Below are 20,268 nucleotides of genomic sequence, written 5' to 3' on the forward strand. Positions count from 1 at the left end.
TGCCATTCAATAAGATCATGGCTGATCTGCCCCAGGCCTCAATCCCTCTTTCATGCCAGCTCCTCATAGCCCTCAACTCCTCGATATTTTAAAAATCTTTCTACCTTCTCTTTAAATACTTTCAGTGATCTAGCCTCCACAACTCTCTGAGGAAGAGAATTCCAGACATTCACTACCCTCTGAGAGAAGAAATTCCTTCGCATCTCAGTCTTAAATGAGTGTCCCCTTATTCTGTAACTATGTCCCCTAGTTTGAGATTTCCCCACTTATCTTCTCAAAAGCAAGCCTGTCAAGCCCCCTCAGAATCTTGTATATTTCAATAAGATCACCCCTCATTCATCTAAACTAATGAATAAAGGCCTAACCATTTTAGCCATTCTTCATAAGTCAAACCCTTCATCCCAGGAATCAGCGTAGTGAATTTCTTTTGAGCTTCCTCCAATGACAGTATATCCTTTCTTAAATATGGGGACCAAATCTGTACACAGTACCCCAGGTGCGGCCTCACCAAAACCCTGTACAGGTGTAACAAGACTTCCCTATTTTTAAACTCCAACCCCCTAGCGATACAGGCCAAAATTCCATTTGCCTTCTTATTTAGTTGCTGCACCTGCATGCTAACCTTTTGTGTTTCATGCACCAGAACACCCAGGTCCTTCTGTGCTGCACTTTTTTGGAGTCTCTCTCCATGTAAATAATAGTCTGCCTTTTGATTTTTCCTACCAAAGTGCATAACATCGCACTTTCCTACATTAAACTACATCTGCCAAGTTTTTGCCCACTCACTCAACATATCTATGTCCCCTTGCAGATTCCTTATGGCTTCACCACAACATACCCTCCCACCTATTTTTGTATCTTTAGCAAATTTGGATACATTACACTCTGCCCCCTCCTCCAAGTCATTAATACAGATAGTAAATAATTGAGGCCCTAGGACTGATCCTTGTGGCACTCCACTAGTTGTCTTTCCAACCTGAAAAAGACCTGTTAACCTTGACTCTCTGTCTTCTGTGTGTTAACCAATCCTCATTCCATGCTAATACATTACCCCCAATACCATGAGCTCTTATCTTGTGCAATGACCTTTTATGTGGCACATTATCGAATGCCTTCTGGAAATCCAAATCCACTACATCTACCGGTTCCCCTTTATCAACTCTGCTTGTTAGATCCTCAAAGAACTCTAGCAAATTTGTCAAACGTGATTTCCCTTTCACAAAACCATGTTGACTCTGTTTGATTGTGTTAAGCTTTTCTAAATGTCCTGTTATTTCTTCCTTAATAATGGACTCTAGCATTTTCCCAATGACAGATGTAGACTGACTGGCCTATAGCTTCCTGCTTTTTGTCTCCCTCCCTTCTTGAACAAAGGTGTCACAGTTGCGGTTTTCCAATGCACTGGGACCCTCCTAGAATCCAGTGAGTTCTAGAATATTTTGACCAATGTCTTCACTATATCTGCAGCCACTTCCTTTAAAACCCTTGGATACAGGCCATCAGGTCCTGGTGACTTGTCTGCCTTCAGTCCCATTAGTTTCTCAAATACTTTGTCCCTCAAGATAGAGACTGTGTCACAAGATCTTTCCTCCAATTAGCTCCTTGCTTATCTGATATCTTTGGAATGTTTATAGTGTCCTCCAATATGAAGACTGATGCAAGATACTGGTTTAAATTATCTGCCATTTCCCTGTTCCCCGTTATCAATTCTCCAGTTGCATCCTCCAAGGGTCCCACGCTCACTTTAGCTACTCTCTTTCTTTTTCTATACCCATAGAAGCTCTGTTTGTTTTTATATTTCTTGCCAATTATTTTCATAATCAATTTTCTCCCTCTTTATTAGCTTTTTAGTCATCCGTTGCTGGTTCCTAAAAAAATTCCCAATCCTCTGGCCTACCACTAATTTTCGCCGCTTTGTATGCCTTAGTTTTTGATTGGATACTTTCCTTGACCACCTGTGTTAACCACGGGTGGTTCATCCTTCTCATCGAGTCCTTCTTTTTGACCGGGATAAATTTTTGCTGAGAGTTATAAGGTATCTGTTTAAATATCTGCCACTGCTCATCCATTGACCTTCCCCTTAGTCTAATTTCCCAGCCCACTTTAGACAATTCTTTCTTCGTACCTCTGTAATTGCCCATTTTTAAGTTGAGGACACTGGTTTGAGACCCGAGTTGCTGGCCCTCACATTGAATATGAAGTTCTACCATGTTGTGATCACTACCGCCCAGAGGATCCTTAACTATGAGACCTCTTATTAATCCTATCTCTTTACACGTTATTAGATCTAAAATAGCCTGTTCCCAGGTAGGTTCTGCAATGTATAGCTCTAAGAAACAATCCCTGGTGCACTCTACAAATTCGTCTTCCATGTTACCCATGCCAATCTGGTTTGTCCAATCTATGTGCAGATTAAAATCAAGCATGACAATTGTAGTGCCCTTCTTACACGCCTCCATTATTTCCCAATTTACACTTTGTCCTACAGTGAGACAACTCTTCGGGGGCCTATAGACGACTCCCACCCGTGACTTCTTCCCCTAGTTATTCCTTATTTCCACCCAAACTGATTCCACATCACAATCTATTGCACCTATATCACTATTCACTCCTGCACTGATACCTTCCTTTATTAACAAAGCTACCCCACCTCCTTTTCATTTTTGCCTATTTTTCCAGAATGTTGAACACCCTTGAATATTGAGTTCCCAGTCTTGGTCACCTGCAACCAATATCTCTTGACACAACTGTGGACAGCTGATTGGGAGACCCCACACATATCCCCCACTTACCCCTAGAAAGAGCCGGAGGCATAGAAGTTGAGGGCAACTGTGACCTTCAGAACCACTGGCATGGGGTGTCCACCCACACAGTCAGATCTCAGGCCTGATCATCTGACAAATCGAGGTCACCGGAAAGACAGAGCCTCCTTCGGCATTGCACAACAGACATATTGAGGTAGCTGCATTGCCGCCTGTAAACCCTGGCTGCAGAATAGTGGCATCTTCTGCAGCCCCTTCCATCTTGGACTTCCTGCTGGCCCTGTGCCTCTTGTGTCTGTGCCTCTCCTCCCACAGGTCTCTCCCCTGGAAGTTGCATTAGGAAACCTGGCCTCCTCTCCCTTCTGCCCCTCTCTTCCTCCTCAGAGGAGGTGCCTCCAGCAGAGACCACAATCCCCATTACCAGGGTAGGGGAAGGCTGTTTGAAACCTGGAAGGGTCCATATGGTCCAAATCCTCAGGGGGCTTTGAAGACACCAATGAATTCTGAAATGACGCATGGAAATGCTAAGAATGAAGCCGCGATCAGAAATTAAGCTGACAAGTACCAATAAGCAACTAACAGCAAGTTATCTCCAAAACTATTCACAATGACAATGCTGCTGACCCTTTTTGTCCCACCCATGGATGAGGTTTTGCAAATTGTGAGCTGCCCGCCTGACCGTATTGCCTGTGCGATGAGCATGGGCAATGTTAAATCGCCGTCATTTGGGTTGTCAAGGACCTTAACTGGCCTCTTAATTAATGGAGGACGCGGCTCTGACTCCCGCTCACGCCCGCCGACCGAAATATCGCGTGAGTGCGCAATGATGTCGGGACGCTCGCCTGACGTCATTGCGCATCATTTTACACTCGTTCGGGTCGGGCGCGCGCCTGCCCGACGAGCGAAAAATTCTGCCCATAGTAAGAGTTTCTATAGGTATTTTAAAAAGAAAAGTTAACAAGGTGAGCATTGGTCCTATAGAAAGTGAGTCTGGAGAGTTAACAATGGAAAATGAGGAGATGGCAGATGAATTGAACAGGTATTTTGCATCAGTCTTCACTGTGGAAGATATAAGTAACATCACAGAAATGCCTGTAAGTAAGGAATTGGAAGGGAGGGAGGAACTCAAGAAAACTACATTCACCAGGGAAGTGATACTTAGCAAATTGTTGGAACTGTGGGTTGACTAGTCCCTGGGTCCTGATGGATTTCATGCTAGGGTTTTAAAAGAAGTGGCTAGTAAGATAGTTGATATGTTGGTTTTAATTTTCCAAAATTCATTAGGTTCAGGGAAGGTTCCAGGTTTGAAAATAGCTAATATCACTCCTTTGTTCAAAAAGGGAGACAGAAAGCAGAAGACCATAGGCCAGTTACCTTAACATCTGTCATAGGGAAAATATTAGAAGCTATTATTAAAAACGTTATAACAGGGCACTTAGATAAATTCACGGTAATTAGGCAGAGTCAACACAGTTTTGTGAAAGGGAGATCATGTTTAACCAATTTATTGCAGTTCTTTGAAAAAGTAACAGGTTCTGTGGATAAAGGGAATCTGGTGCATGTACTGTATTTAGATTTTCAGAAGGCCTTTGATAAATTGCCCAATCAAAGGTTATTGCGGAGAATAAAAGCTCATGGTGTAAGGGGTAAGATATCAGCGTGGATAGATTGGATATCTAACAGGTAACAGAGAATAGGTATAAATGGGTCATTTTCTGGTTGGCAGGATGTAATGAGTGGTGTGCCACAGGGATCAGCACTGGGGCCTTAACTCTTTTACAATTTATACAAATGATTTGGATGAAGGGATTGATCATATAGTTGCTAAATTTGCTGATGATACAAAGATAGGAAGGAAAGTAAGTTGTGAAGAGGACATAAGGAGGCTACAAAAGGATAGAGATAGGTTAGGTGAGTAGGCAAAGACCTGGCAAATGAAGTATAATGTGGGAAAATGTGAAAGTGTCCATTTTGGCAGGACGAGTAAAAAAGCATCATATTAACTAAATGGTGAGAAATTGCAGAGCTCGGAGATGCAGAGGGATCTGGGTGTCCTAGTGCGTGAATAGCAGAAGGTTAGTATGCAGGTGCTGCAAGTAATTAGCAAAGCTAATAGAATGTTATTCTTTATTGCAAGGGGAATTGAATATAAGAGTAGGGAAGTTATGCTTCAGTTATACAGGGCCTTGGTAAGACCGCTTCTGGAGTACTGTGTACAATATTGGTCTCCTTATTTAAGGAAATATGTAAATGCATTGGAAGCAGTTCAGAGAAGGCTTACTAGATTAATACCTGGAATGGGCAGGTTGTCTTATGAGAAAAGGCTGGACAGGCTAGGCTTGTATCCACTTGAATTTAGAAGAGCAAGAGCAACTTGAATGAAACATATAAGATCCTGAGGGCCTTGACAGGTTGTATGTGGAAAGGATGTTTCCTGTTGTGGGAGAATCTAGTACTAGGTCCATTGTTTAAAAATAAGGGGTCGCTTTATGTTTTTTCTCTGAGGGTTGCGAGACTTTGGAATTCTCTTCCCCTAAAGGTGGTTGAGACAGAGTCTTTAAATATCTTAAAGGCAAAAGTAGATAGATTCTTGATAAGCAAGGGGTTATCAGGGGTAGGCAGGAATGTGAAGTTGAGGTTAAAATTAGATCAGCCATGATCTTATTGAATGGCAGAGCAGGCTGGAGGGGCCGAGTGGCCTACTGCTCCTAATTCATATGTTTGTAACTTGGTCACTGATGCTCAGTTTGGGTTCCTGCACAGCCACTCAGCTTCTGATCTCTACAGCCATGGTCCAAGCATGGACAAAAGAACTGAACTCCAGAAGTGGGATGACAGCGACTGCTCTTGACATCAAGGCAGCATTTGACCGAGTGTGGTATCAAGGAATCCTAATAAAATTGAAGTCAATGGGAATCCGGGGGAAAACTCTCCACTGGTTGGAGTCATACCTAGCAAAAAGGAAGATAGTTGTGGTGGTTGGATATCAATCATCTCAGTCCCGGGGCATTACTGCAGGAGTTCCTCAGGGTAGTGTCCTCAGTCCAACCATCTTCAGCTGCTTCAATGACCTTCCCTCCATCGTAATGTCAGAAGTGGGGATGTTCGCTGATGATTGCACAAGGTTGAGCACCATTCACAAATCCTCAGATACTGAAGCAGTCCATGTCCATGTGCAGCAAGACCTGGACAACCTTCAGTCTTGAGCTGACAAGTGGCAAGTAATATTTGTGTCACACAAGTGCCAGGCAATGACCATCTCCAACAAGAGAGAACCTAACCATCTCTCTTTGACATTCAATGGTACTACCATCACTGAATCCCCCGCTATCTACATCCAGCGGTTATTTTCGACCAGAAACTGAACTGGACCAGCCATATAAACACTGTGGCTACAAGAACAGGTCAGATGCTGGGAATTCTGCAGTGAGTAACACATCTCCTGACTCCCCAAAGGCTGTGCGTCATCTACAAGGCACAAGTCAGGAGTGTGATCGTATACTCTCCGCTTGCCTGAATGAGTGCGACTCCAACACTTAAGAAGAAAGACATCACCTGGGTCAGAGCAGCCTGCTTGATCGGCACTGCATGCACTTACTTAAACAGTGTGTACCATGTATAGTACAAGATGCACTGCAGCAACTAACCAAGGCTCCGTCGATAGCACCTTCCTGTGACCTCCAAGACCTAAAAAGACAAGGGCACCACCACCTGCAAGTTCCCCTCCAAGCCCCACACCATCCTGACTTGGAACTATATCACCTTCCCTTCACTGCTGATGTGTCAAAGTCCTGGAACTCCCTTCATAGCAGCACTGTGTACCTACACCACATGGACTGCATTAGTTCAAGAAGATGACTCACCACCACCTTCTCAAGGACAATTAGGGATGGGCAACAAATGCTGGCCTTGCTTGTGACGTCCACAACCCATGAAAGAATTTAAAAAATTAAACATTTGGCTATGTGTATCAATGTGTATCCCTGTCCCCAGATCATTATGCACACACCCATAAGCAATGGTCAAACCATGTTGCAAACTTCAATCACTAAACATTCATTGCCATAGCTGCTGGTGACCTCACTGTTGGGCAAACATACCTGACTGTGGCACCCCAGCCTGACTGACCCCGATGGAATTGAGCGAAAGGTGCCTCTCCAAATCTAGGGCCTCCTGCTAGAAACGCTAACCGTGCCGGCCCGCTGCCAGTCCTCACCCACTTGGTAGCATTATGTGCATTCTTCTCCTGAAAAGGAGAGAAGAGCATTGATTATTGCCAATTGTACCTGGACTCTCTTCTCGGATGGCCCACCCCAACCAGAATGGTACATTGCAGGGCTCCAGTGCCTCCTCACCCTGCTGCTGTCGAACACTCACACAAAGATGCTAGGCCTGTCTCTCTCCCCCACCCCCACCCGCAACCCCTTGGCCAAATGCTGCCTATATCACATCAGGCACCACACGGTCTAACCTTCCATAGCAAGGAGGCACAAGCATGTGGAGTGCAGAGGATAGCAGATCGATCGGTGCCATGTCACCTTGAAGCTTCCCTCCCAGCATGTCATTATCCTGACTTTGACATGCCCTGGAGTTCCAGCACTGCGCCTGGGTGCAGCTCCTGCAGGTTGCCCCCAAAACAGTAAAGTGGGTCACAGTGTACCACTTGCTGCGGGGGCAGAACCCATCTCTTCATCACCCTGTCAGGGTGACCTTGGCATGGGCAATATCTGCTGGCCTACCCAATGAAAGACACATACCATCAATGATTGAATGCAGTTACAACACTCAGACTTTGGGTGGGGGGACGACGGGGGACGGGCACCAGGGGGGAAAGCCTACCTGTTAGGTTAAGTGACCAATGCCCACATGGTACTCACCCTTCCAGAGAGCAGCTGGTCATTGAAGTGCTTGCAACACTGGACCCAGGTGCGCTGCACCATGTTGTGGGAGCTCACCACCTCCTCCCAGGCACGTTTGGTCATGTGGGGGGGGCCTCCTCCTCCCGCTGTGCTGCCATCTCCTCGAGGAGAGCAGCAAGGCAAACATCGGAAAAATGAGGGGCACAGTGCCCCCCCCTGCCCTACCCTCCTGCCTGGCCTGCTCACCAGCAGTGCTCTGGGAAGCCTTCCACTGATCATAATTCGCAGCCTTAGAAAGGCTGCAACTTTTTACAATAGGCCGCCAGGTCGCCATTGGACCTGGCAGTCATTGAAAACCCACCGCCGTCGGCCTACTCCCGCTGTCTTCGGGAGCTGCAGTTCACGCTAGGCAGGGTTTAATTGGCCTGCCCACATAAAATGGCGGTGCGGACCCGATCGCGGGCAGTGATCAGGTCCGCCTGCGCCCGCTCTGCCCCACCGCCAGCCAGAAAATTCAGCCCATTAGGAATTACAGATACAGATCTGCAGCTCATCACTAGGTGTGCAATATATTGCAACATTCTTTAGTTGACATTACAAGGAGTAGTTGAGGCCAATAGCATAGATGCATTTAAGGGGAAGCTGGATAAGAATAGGATATACTGATTGAGTAACCACCACTGACATAAACTACAAGGAAAATAGCTCAGGGTGAAGTATCAGTAGCCACTGAGGCAAGGACCTGCCTTCAGGCAGAGCACACATGACTTGACTGATAGGATGAGATGAAAAAGGGTGGGAGGAGGGTTGTATGAAGCAAAAGCTGGCATAGACCAGTTGAGCTGAATGGCCTGTTTCTATGCTGTAAATTATATGGAATCAATGTTACCTTGTTTTGGCCTTGTCTTTAACTTAAAAGATTTTGTTTTCCTCACTCTCAGCCCAGACTTACCAGAGAACGAAGCTACATTTGCCATCACTGCTGGAGGAATTAGCGATGCAAAGGAGTGAGATATCTTGAATGGAGATGAGCAGAAGTTTTAAATTTTCCTGAGTACTTATTATGAGACAGTTGTTTTAGACATGGAGAAGCTCAGAGGTTCTTGTTGATTTATAAAGTGTAGAAAATTAAAAGATTGAAAATATTGTTGGGTTGTTGGGAAAAGTAACTGTGACAGAACTGTATAACAATGTGTGTTATGATATCCTGCCAATATTCACCTCCTAGGCTTTCATAGGTTGGCCACTTTGGCGAGGTGCCTAGGGACTCCCAATGACTGTGGAACTGAACCCCAGTGACAGAGAACATGAGAAAAATATCTTGTAACACTCATGTTGTGTGGTGTTGCACATGGTGAGTACACTGCAGTTAGAGGATGAGGTTAATTGGTCCAGGGCATGAAGATAGACTTCAGTTCCCCTATTAAACTCATACCTTCTGACTTTATTTTTAAAATATCTACTTTGATTTGATATAATTTATCGCTGAAAAGTAAAACATCGTGCACTTTGCAAAGTGGAGAAGTGGCTGTTGGATGCAGTGCAGGCTGAGGAAACTGAGGCCGTACAGCATCACCACTGGAAAGAGGTCCTAGGACTTATAAAGACAGTTTCCATTCTTTACATGGACATAGCAATAAATATTTAATACTATTTGTCATAGATAGAGCTATATATATATTAAAATTCTAATGAATTGCACACATTTCCTGTGTCAGTTATTTCCTTTAAAACTTCCCCTTTCACATTCTCAGTAGTGCTATGTAATGCAGTAAGCAATGCATTAGTATGCGTGTAGTATATATTATGCAAACCTGCATCTGCTACAAAATTGAGTCCTGTCAACTTTCAAATAGCTGTTATATACTCCCTCAATGTCAGAATCCTACTCACTACTGTATGCCATGCAATTAGACATGCTGGTATGTATTATTTAAAATAACTAATAGCTAAGAGTCTCAGGGTTCAGATGATCAGATAATCACAAAGTATGTGAACGTTATTTTAAATTTATTCAATCCTCTGGATGGCTTTAATTTGCTCACAGACTGTTATTCTCAGGAGCTCTCACCTCCTCTAAATCTAACGTTGTGATTCTCTACTCCCTTCTTCCTCATATGCTTGTCTAGCTTCCCCTTAAATGCGTCTATGCTATTCACATCAATCGCTCCCTGTGGTTCCACATTCTCACCACTGTTGGGGTAAAAAGGTTTCTTCTGAATTCCCGATTGGATTTCTTGGTGACTATCTTATTTTTGATGGTTTCTAGTTATGCTCTTCCCCACAAAAGAAAACATTCTCTGTGTCCATGCTATAATGTAGATACCTTTCATAATTTTACCTCCAATTCACTATCCCCTAAACAGGGCTTGTTCTTGCATTTTTTTCAGCTTAGACGCTAGTCATACAAATAACAGAGCTCTAACAAAAAAAGCTGCTCTTGTATGTAACAGAACCAATTCCTGCATGCCCTGTGAATGCCATGCTGCTTTTGTTGTTTGTGGGATTGTTTTCTCTCGACTGGAAGAGCATGCTCTAAATGACCTTTCTGCATCACCAAGATGTATGGCAAATATACAGCACAATGCAATGTCTGGGAACCTTTTGGTTTCCCTTAAGTCAAAGAAAGAAGGTGACAAGGCCTGTTGGAGCTCAAAGTTTTCTTTCCTGACAGATGATGTTTCCAAAAGCAGAGCCAGAAAGAGTATGGGTAAATTACTGTTTTCAAAATATAGAGTTGCTGAATCTCTTGTGGACAGTGCATTAAGATGAATAGTGAATTTTTGAGTGAGGAAACAGTACTGGATAATTTGTTAATGTGTGTTTGTTAGTATACACATTATAAAATATAAATCAGAAATAACACATCCTTCTCAACTCATTAGATATAACACATCCTTCTCAACTCTGACATATTGTATTATAACCCTCAAGATATTGTATCCTCCTGTGATGTTGAAAACCTGTAATTTTACATAATTTACATCCCACTGTTTTCTATTGTCTGTGACATCACACATACATTATGCTTGTTTTATGATGGCCTCTCCCTGTCCTGTAGAATTAATAGAACATATTTTAGGAACAGGAAAAAGTCTTTGAGCCAAATAAACCCATCCCTTTGTTATCTCCATCTTTCCTCCTCTCAATCTATCATTGTGATCTTCTACTCCCTTCTCTCTCATATGCTTGTCTAACTTCCCCTTAAATGCGTCTATGCTATTCACATCAATCGCTCCCTGTGGGTCCACATTCTCACCACTGTTGGGGTAAAAAAGTTTCTTCTGAATTCCCGATTGGATTTCTTGGTGACTCTTATTATTGATGGTCTCTGTTATGCTGTTCCCCACAAAACATTCTCTCTGTGTCCACGCTATAATGTAGATACATTTCATAATTTTAAAGACATATATTAGGTCACCCCTCAGTCTTTTTTCAAGAGAGAAGAGACTCAGTCTGCCAATCCTTTCCTGATATGTATGCCCATGCATTTTTGGTATCATCCTTGTAAATCTTCTCTCCAGTCCCTCTATTTCTTTTTTACAATATGGCAACCAGAACTGCGTGCAGTATTCTAAGTGTGGTCTAACCAAGGTTCGATACAAGGTTTAGCATAATTTCCCTATTTTTCAATTCTATCCCTCCATAAATATAGCCTTACTTGGTTTTGCTCATTCCCTTGCTAATGTATAGCGCAACGTTTTTGATGATTTGTGTATTTGTACCCCAAGAGCTCTTTGTTACTCTACCCCACCTAGACTTGCACCCTCCAAGTAATGTGAGCTCCCTATTCTTCCTACCAAAATGTACTGCCTCACATTTATCTGTGTTGAACTTTTTTGCCTGTTATTTGCCCATTCTACAAGTTTATTAATGTCCTCCTGTAATTTGTTGCAGCCTTCCTCAGTATTGATTATTGCTTCAAATATCATTGTCCACAAATTTATAAATGATGTCTTTGATTCTAAAGTCCAAATTGTTACTATGTTCTTGTCCTTTTTCTTATTTCAAACATCACACCTCCTTCCACAGGTTGAAGAGGTAAAGTAGACCATTAGCAGATAAAATCCTCGAGCTCATGTTTGTGCAAATCATTAAAAAGGTGTTGCAGGTCATTTATCTGGAACCCATAGGACCTGCGCAAAAAATGCCTATGAAGTTGAAGGAACCCTTGAGTCCCCCAAAAGCTTGATGCCTTGCCAAGATTTAACTGTAATACAACTTGTTCTCATCACTATGTCTCTTTACATTTATTCATCCAGTAATTAGAAAAGGCCATTGAACCTATACATATTGTTCCCATTCTTTAATTCCATCCCTATGTATCAACAGTAGTGATGAATGAATGGTTGTTTATCAGAATGTTGCCTCCTAGGTATCTGATTTAGGACCATTTCTCTTTTAATGACCTGTGTGTAGGAAGATAGGAGCAAGAGTAGGCCATTCAGCCCCTTAAGCTGTTCCACCATTCAATTAGATCGTTCTTGATATGTATCTTAACTCCATCTCTCCATTTTGATTCCGTAATCCTTCATACCTTTGGCCAACAAAAATATATTGATCTCGGTTTTGAAATTATTCAATTGGCCCACAGCCTCAACTGATTTTGGGAAAAAGATTCCAGATTTCCACCACCATTATGTAAAGAAATGCTTCCTGATATTAAACCTGTACGGCCTAGCTTTAATTTTTAGATTATACCCCTTGTTTTGCACTCTCCCATCAGAATTAGACTACCACCCTTAATCTTCTATCCTTAATACGCTACACATGTCTATGCGATCTGTTCTCATTTAACCCTTTCGGCCCAGAATTATTCTGGTCAATCAGCGCTGCATCCCTTCAAAGTTAATATATCCTTCCTGAGATGCATGCCCAGAACTGAATATTCAGATGGAGTCTCTCCAGAGCTTTGTACAGTTGTAACATTACTTCTACTTTTTTGTGTTCCAACCCTTGAGATATAGGCCAACATTCCATTAACATTTGTAATTCTTTTTGTACCTGTGATTTCTGTATGTGGACCCCTAAGTCTCTCTGCTGCTCCAGAGTTCCTAGCTGCTTGCCATTTAGACTTGGCTATTGGGACAATGATTTCACAGTTTGCAGGTGACACAATACCCTAATGTATTAAGTGGCGAGAAGGATAGCATCAGACTGCAGGGGGATGAGCAGGCTGATGAAATAGGCAGTCACGTGGAATTTTTGCAGTGAAGTGTGAAGTGATACATTTTGGACTCCCATGTTGAACCAACATTATCAAAAACATAATTCCCACTCACTCCCTTTGTAGACTAATATAATTCCAGTACAAAAACAGAATTACCTGGAAAAACTCAGCAGGTCTGGCAGCATCGGCGGAGAAGAAAAGAGTTGGCGTTTCGAGTCCTCATGACCCTTCAACAGAACTGAGTAATATTAGGAGAGGGGTGAAATATAAGCTGGTTTAAGGTTGGGAGGGTGGGGGGAGAGAAGTTGGGGGGGGCGGTGGTTGTAGGGACAAGCAAGCAGTGATAGGAGCAGATAATCGAAAGATGTCACAGACAAAGGAACAAAGAGGTGTTGAAGGTGGTGATATTATCTAAACGAATGTGCTAATTAAGAATGGATGGTGGGACACTCAAGGTACAGCTCTAGTGGGGGTGGGGTGGAAAGACTATCAGGGCATTAAAGGTATAAATTTAAAAATAATGGAAATAGGTGGGAAAAGAAAAATCTATATAAATTATTGGAAAAAACAAAAGGGAGGGGGAAGAAACGGAAAGGGGGTGGGGATGGAGGAGGGAGTTCAAGATCTAAAGTTGTTGAATTCAATATTCAGTCCGGAAGGCTGTAAAGTGCCTAGTCGGAAGATGAGGTGCTGTTCCTCCAGTTTGCGTTGGGCTTCACTGAAACAATGCAGCAAGCCAAGGACAGACATATGGGCAAGAGAGCAGGATGGAGTGTTAAAATGGCAAGCGACAGGGAGGTTTGGGTCTTTCTTGCGGACAGACCGCAGGTGTTCTGCAAAGCAGTCGCCCAGTTTACGTTTGGTCTCTCCAATGTAGAGGAGACCGCATTGGGAGCAACGAATGCAGTAGACTAAAGTTAGGGGAAACGCAAGTGAAATGCTGCTTCACTTGAAAGGATATAATTCCAGTGTTTATTCTCCTCTTGCCTCTTCATATTGCACTTGGCAACATTGAATATAATGTCATTCTCAGCCTGACTCTACAGTCTGCACGTGATCAACCTGCTCTTGGTTGTTCACAATGCACACTCATTCCCTGGTGTCATTGCTATCCTTAGACAAATGTCTCTGTCCCACTTCCAAATCATTGATATACACTGCTGATCCTTGGGATATTTCACTAGTCACTTCCCAGCCTCTATGAGCTCAGCCCTCTGTTGCAGCTGGCTCTTCAATATCCACCCACCTGTTCCTTGATTTTCTCCCTTGTGGGCTAGCTTCTTACGTGGCACTAAATCTTGGCTTGCTGAGGTAAAAATAAATAATCATGGGGTTCCCTTTAGCCTCAAGCTTTGATACTTCCAAACAAGTTTGTTCTTCTCTTCCCAAATAAAGCTATGCTGACTTGCCCTTGTAACATATTATTTCTCTGTGATTACCCGTAAACGACTGCTGGGACCCTCTTGCTCTGCCCTTCCCTGCGTACTGTTGGGACCCTTCGCCTCTGATTCCGGACATGACTTCCCCCCGGGACCCTCAGGTTCTAACCCCCTCAAGAGTGCTCTGCCCTCAGGCATGGCCGGGACCCTCAGGGTCTGACCCCCAGGACCCTTGGTCTCTGACCGCCCCCCACCCCCCACCACCAAGGACCCTCAAGCTCCTACACTGGGCAAGTTTTTTGATGCTTTTTTGATATTTCATTACTTAAGAGGTTGACATCTCTCTTGTCTTTGGAGAGGGTGTGTTTAACCTCCACACAGAGATGTCATACACTTAAATAAAAGCAAAATACTGGAGTTGCTGCCAGACCTGTTGAGTTTTTTCTAGCAGTTTCTGTTTTTATTATGTTCTGCAGTTTTAGTTTAGTATATGACGGAGTTAAATGAAGCCAGAACAAAAACAAAGATACCTGGAAAAACTCAGCAGGTCTGGCAGCATCTGCGGAGAGGAACAGTTAACGTTTCGAGTCCCTCTCCGCAGATGCTGCCAGACCTGCTGAGTTTTTCCAGGTATCTTTGTTTTTGTTTTGGATTTCCAGCATCCGCAGTTTTTTTTTTTGCTTTTATTGAAATGGAGCCAGTATTGGTGAAGAAACTCCCCAGCTTTTGGCTTTAACCAAGGCCTTGATCCACAGGCCGCATCCTAAAAAAGCAAACACCGCCCTCTGCTGATTGGTGCAGCCGTTCCAAAGGATGTGACGTGTGGTGATTGACGTCACTGTTGCCGAGCAGACTGGATTCCGGCGGGAGGGGCGGCTGATCCGGGTTCCGGCGGGAGGGGCGGCTGTTCTGGCGTCTTGCTGTCGATCCTGTCACACGCACTGCGGCTTCTTTGTTTCCTACCGGGAAGAATCCACTGAAAATGAGGGGCTTCGGCGGAGACCGTGACCGCGGCAGAGACCGGGGAAGGTAGGCGGCTGATCGGGACTCCGTACCGGCCGGATTTGAGTCGGGGGGGTGGGGTGGGGGGGGGATGAGGAGACGGAATAGTTTCAGACGGTGCGGATTGGGCCAGGAGAGGCCTCGCACCAGTCCAGGCCTGGGGATCCAGGGCCGGCTGCCGCTCCTCGACTGCGGGGAATTGGCCAGTCGGTGGGGGAAGGGTTAGATAGTTGTTATCCAGACCGTCGGGGGTTGTTGACGGTGGGGGTCGTGGCTGCGCCGGGCCAGCTCATTCCGGTTGGCGCCGGTCACTCTTGAGGAGCCGGAGAAGCAGATCCCGCCTTCCGTTCGTACTGCGTTCTGATTGGCGCGGCGGGGATATTGCTCTCTATCCGATTGGCTGTTCTTGCTGTCAGTTTGTGCCCTGATTGACAGATACCACGACCAATCGCTGCGGTGATCTCGTAATCCCGCCTCCATCCGGGATACCAGGCTCAGCCGGTGACGTCACAAATTTTGGCGCAGCATCAAATAGAAGTAGGCCATTCTGCCCATCGAGCCTGCTCCACCATTCAATAAGATCATGGCTGATCGGATTGACCTGATCTGATTGTGGCCTTAACCCCATTTTCCTGCCTCCTGCCCCCTTAATTCTTGACTCCCTTGTTGATCAAAAATCTATCTAACACAGCCTTGAATATACTCAATGATCCATTGAGCAGCGGGGGTTGGGTCATTGAATGTATTTCAAGGCTGAGTTCGATAGAGTGTTTTGATCGACAAGGGAATCAAGGGTTATTGGGGGGCAGACAGAAAAGTGGAGTTAAGGCCAAAATCAGATCAGCCATAATCTTATCGAATGGCAGAGCATCTTCGATAGGCCAAATGGTCTACTGCTCCTGAGTCCTATGTTCCAGCCTATACTGCTCTCTGAGTAAGAGAATCCCAAAGGCTAACGACCCTCTGAGAGAAGAAGTTCCTCCTCATCTCCATCTAAATGGAAGACCCCTTATTTTTAAACTGTGCCTCTGAGTTTCAGACTCCCCTGTGAGGGGAAACATTCTCTCAGCATCCATCCTGTCAAGTCCCCTCGGGATCTTATGTTTCACTAAGATCACCTCTCATTCTGTGGTTGTGGCAGGCTTTACATTGCTGATGGCTCTGCCCAGGTCTGACCCCACAGCACATCAAAACACTGTCAGTTGCTGCGCTAATAATAAACCCCCCCCCAATGTCACACCCTGATGGCTCTGTGTAACTAACCTCTGGGTTGCAGTTGTACCTATTTCTGACTGAGATCCAACCTCCTTTCACTAGCAACGGCCCACGGTTTGGTGGCGGGCCCAGCCGTGGGGGTCCATCACTTGGTAAGAAATTCGGACAGCCTGGAGAACGGCTGAGGAAGAAGAAGTGGGACCTGGAGGAGTTGCCTAAATTTGAGAAGAACTTCTATGTAGAGCACCCCGAAGTGGTTCGATTAAGCCCGGTGGGTATCCATGTCATGAAAATTAACAATGGACAATCCTGTCTCTGTATTCCAGAACCTGAGTGAGCCATGTTGGGGTACAGTGCCTCAGTGAGTGCTGCGTTCTGTTGTCTCCACAAACACAGTGGGTTGCTTTTTCTGTATCATTCTGTAGTACCTTTCACACCTGTCCAGGTGTTCCAAAGTGCTTCACAGCTGATCAATTACTTTTAAAGAGTAATCACTGGTAATCAAACAAGAGGCTATACTATTCCATGGTGCATTATTGAATTTTAGATGTGTGCTTGTTTACAAAAAGACTTTAACTGCAAAGGTACGCAATTTTTAAAGATATACTTTTGAGTTAAATTTGAAATATCCCCTCTAAGAGATTTAACCAAAATGAGGGCACATAGAATTGGAAGTCCTTATAAACAGAAAAGGGAATTGGTTAGGAGGTGGGTGACAGAGTAGGGATAATGGATATGTGCTCCAGTTGGCAGAATGTCACCAGTGATGGCTTCCCCCAGTGATCTATACTAGGGCCTCAGCTTATTTATACGTGACTTCATAAAAGAAAGAGAACTGTATATCTAAGTTTGCTGACAACATATTAAGTTAGGAGGCACAGTAAATAGTCAGAAACAGAAATGCAAAGGATAAATTAGGTGAGTGGGCAAAACTGGCAGCTGGAATTCAATGTCTGATTCCACCCACTTTGAAGATAAGATGGATCAGAGTATTTTCTAAATGGCAATAAGTGCTCAACTGTAGGGGAACAGAGATTTGAGAGTCCATGTACAGAAATCACTGAAATATAGGACTGGAGGAGATTAGAGATCGGAAGGGGTGAGGCCATGGGGGAATTTGAAAACAAGATGAGGATTTAAAATCAAAGCGTTGCTTAACCAGTAGCCAGTGTAGGTCAGCGGACCACAGGTGAAAGGTGAATGGGATTTGATGCAAGTCAGGATACAGCCAACATAGTTTGGATGACCTAAAGAAGGTGGGAGGCTGGTCATGAGTGCGTTGGAATAGTTGAGTCTAGAAATAACAAAAGCATGGCTGAGGGTTTTGACAGCTGATGAGCTGAGGCAGTGGCAGAGATGGGAGGTGGAAGTAGGTAGTTATGGTGTTGGAGAGTTTACGTGATCATCTTTGGGTTAAATATCACACCGAGATTGCAAACAATCTGTTTCAGCCTCAGATAGTTGCTAGAGAAAATGATTGGAGTCTGAGGCTGTGGAGCAGAGTTGCGACCAAAGACGATGCATCGCTTTTCATCACATTTAGTTGGAGGAAATTTCTGCTCATCCAGTATCGAATGCCAAGCGAGCAGTCGTGACGATTTGGAGATGGTGGAGGATGGAACCTTGCCTTTCATGTCGAGGAAATCAAAGGGTTGGAAATTATGTAACAGTTGTTCAGAGCACCATCTGGATTGCTGTGTTCATTCTAGCTACCTCATTTCAGGAAGGATATATTGGCCTTGGAAGGATGCAGTGTAGAATAATTAAATAGTATTTACAACATAGAAACAGGCCATTTGACCAGCTGGTCCATGCAGGTGTTTATGCTCCATGAGTTTCCACCCTCCACCTATATTAGGATGTGTGGTTCAAATAAGTTCTTTATACAAATGCACTGTATAAGGAACAAATTTGATGAATTAATGGCGCAATTTCAACTTTTGAGGGTTTGACAGAGTAGCCATTACAAAGACCTGGGGACTGGGAGCTAAATATACCAGATTATAAGGTCTACAGGAAAGATAGGGAACAATAATGGGGAAGGAGTAACTTTAGTAATGAAAGATGACATTTTTATTCTTACATGGAATGTGCGCATTGCTGGCAAGGCCAGTGATTGTTGCCCAACCCTAATTAACATTGAGATGGGGAGGCAGTGGTATAGTGGTATTGTCACTGGACTAGTAATCCAGAGGCCCATTCTGATCCTCTGGGGACATGGGTTCAAACCCCACACAATAGATAATGGAATTCAAATTCAGTTCATAAATCTGGAATTAAAAACTAGTCTAATGGTGACCATGAAACCATTGTCTGTTTTCCTTAAAAACCCATCTGGTTTACAAATGTCCTTCAGGGAAGGAAATCTGCCATCCTTACCTGGTTTGACCTACATGTCACTCTAGACCCACAGCAATGTTGTTGGCTCTTAAATGCCCTCTGAAGTGGGCTAGCAAGCCACTCAGTTGTATCAAACCACTACAGAGTCTAAAAGGAATGAAACTGGACGGACCACCCGGTATCGACCTAGACACTGGAAACAACAACAGCACACCCAGTCTTGTCAACCCTGCAAAGCCCTCCTTATGGACATCTGTGCCAAAATTGGGAGAGCTGTCCCACAGACAAGTCAAGGAACAGCCTAACATAGTCAAACTCACGGAATCATATCTTACAGACAATGCCCCAGACACTACCATCTCTGTCAGTGGGACAATACATACTCACCAGAGGTGGCAGCTGATGAATCAGTAGTCCTCACACTTGCAGGAAACATTGAGGGTGGTAAGGCCACAGAAGGTACTCTGGGTGAAACTCTTCAGTGTCTATCACCAAAAGTGTCTTGTTAGCACCACTACTCACCGAGGTGGATGAATTCTAAAGGACATAGCTGCTACACTGGGTCTTTGGCACATAGTGAGGGAACCAACAAGAGGGAAAAACCCACAACCTGGTTTTCAACAATCTGTAGCAGGTGCACCTATCCATGGCAGTATTACTAGGAGTGACCACCTTGTGGAGACAAAATCCTGCCCACACATTGAGGATGTCCTCCATTGTGTTGTGTGGCACTACCAGCATGCTAAATGGGATAGATTTCGAACAGACCTAACAACTCAAAACTGGGCAACCATGAGGCGCTGTCGGCCATTAGCAGCAGCAGAATTGTATATGGTCACCTTCTGTAACCTCGTGGCCTGGCATATCCTCCACTCCTCCATTACCATCAAGCCAGGGGATCAGCCCTGATTCAATGAAGAGTGCAGGAAGATGTGCCAGGAGCAGCACCAGGCATACCTAAAACTGAGATGTCAACCTGGTGAAGCTACAAAAGAGGACTAGATGCATGCCAAACAGCTCTGTGATAGACAGAGCTAAGCGCTCCATCAACCAACGAATCAGATCTAAGCTCTACAGTCCTGCCACATCCAGTCCTGAATGGTGGTGGACAATTAAACAACTCACTGGAGGAGGAGGAGGAGGAGGCTCCACAAATATTCCCATCCTAATTGATGGGGAAGCCCAGCACATCAGTGCAAAAGATAAGGCTGAAGCATTTGCAGCAATCTTCAGCCAGAAGTACCGAGTGGATGATCCATCTCAGCCCTTTGCTGAGGTCCCAAGCATTGCAGATGTCAGTGTTCAGACAATTGAGTTCATTCCACGTGATATTAAGAAATGGCTGAAGGCACTGCAAGCAACAAAGGCTATTGGCCCTGACAATAATTCAAGCAGTAGTATTGAAGACTTGTGCTCCAGAACTAGCTGCGCCCTGAACCAAGCTGTTCCAGTACAGTTATAACACTGGCATCTACCTGGCATTATGGAAGATTGCCCAGGTATATCCTGCACACAAAAAACAAGACAAATCCAACCCAAAT

General features: G+C 44.4%; 2 protein-coding genes across 3 annotated transcripts in view; both read left to right on the top strand.

The window, feature by feature from the left end:
• dmc1 (DNA meiotic recombinase 1) overlaps positions 1-9,279 on the top strand; it is a 79,105-nt gene extending 69,826 nt beyond the window's left edge. Inside the window, exon 13 of the mRNA XM_078532151.1 lies at positions 8,563-9,279. Coding sequence (XP_078388277.1) covers positions 8,563-8,632 — 70 coding nt within the window. The 3' untranslated portion in view covers positions 8,633-9,279. The remainder of the gene's footprint in view (positions 1-8,562) is intronic.
• A 5,760-nt stretch (positions 9,280-15,039) lies between these two features.
• The window catches only part of LOC144669607 (putative ATP-dependent RNA helicase DDX17), a 40,566-nt gene continuing 35,337 nt past the window's right edge, over positions 15,040-20,268 (top strand). For both annotated transcript variants that reach the window (XM_078532144.1, XM_078532145.1), the window contains exons 1-2: positions 15,040-15,199; positions 16,490-16,658. In XM_078532144.1, coding sequence (XP_078388270.1) covers positions 15,153-15,199; positions 16,490-16,658 — 216 coding nt within the window. In that variant the 5' untranslated portion in view covers positions 15,040-15,152. The remainder of the gene's footprint in view (positions 15,200-16,489; positions 16,659-20,268) is intronic.

Source organism: Cetorhinus maximus, chromosome 29, assembly GCF_964194155.1.
Source record: "Cetorhinus maximus chromosome 29, sCetMax3.hap1.1, whole genome shotgun sequence".
NCBI classification, from domain to species: Eukaryota; Metazoa; Chordata; class Chondrichthyes; order Lamniformes; family Cetorhinidae; genus Cetorhinus; species Cetorhinus maximus.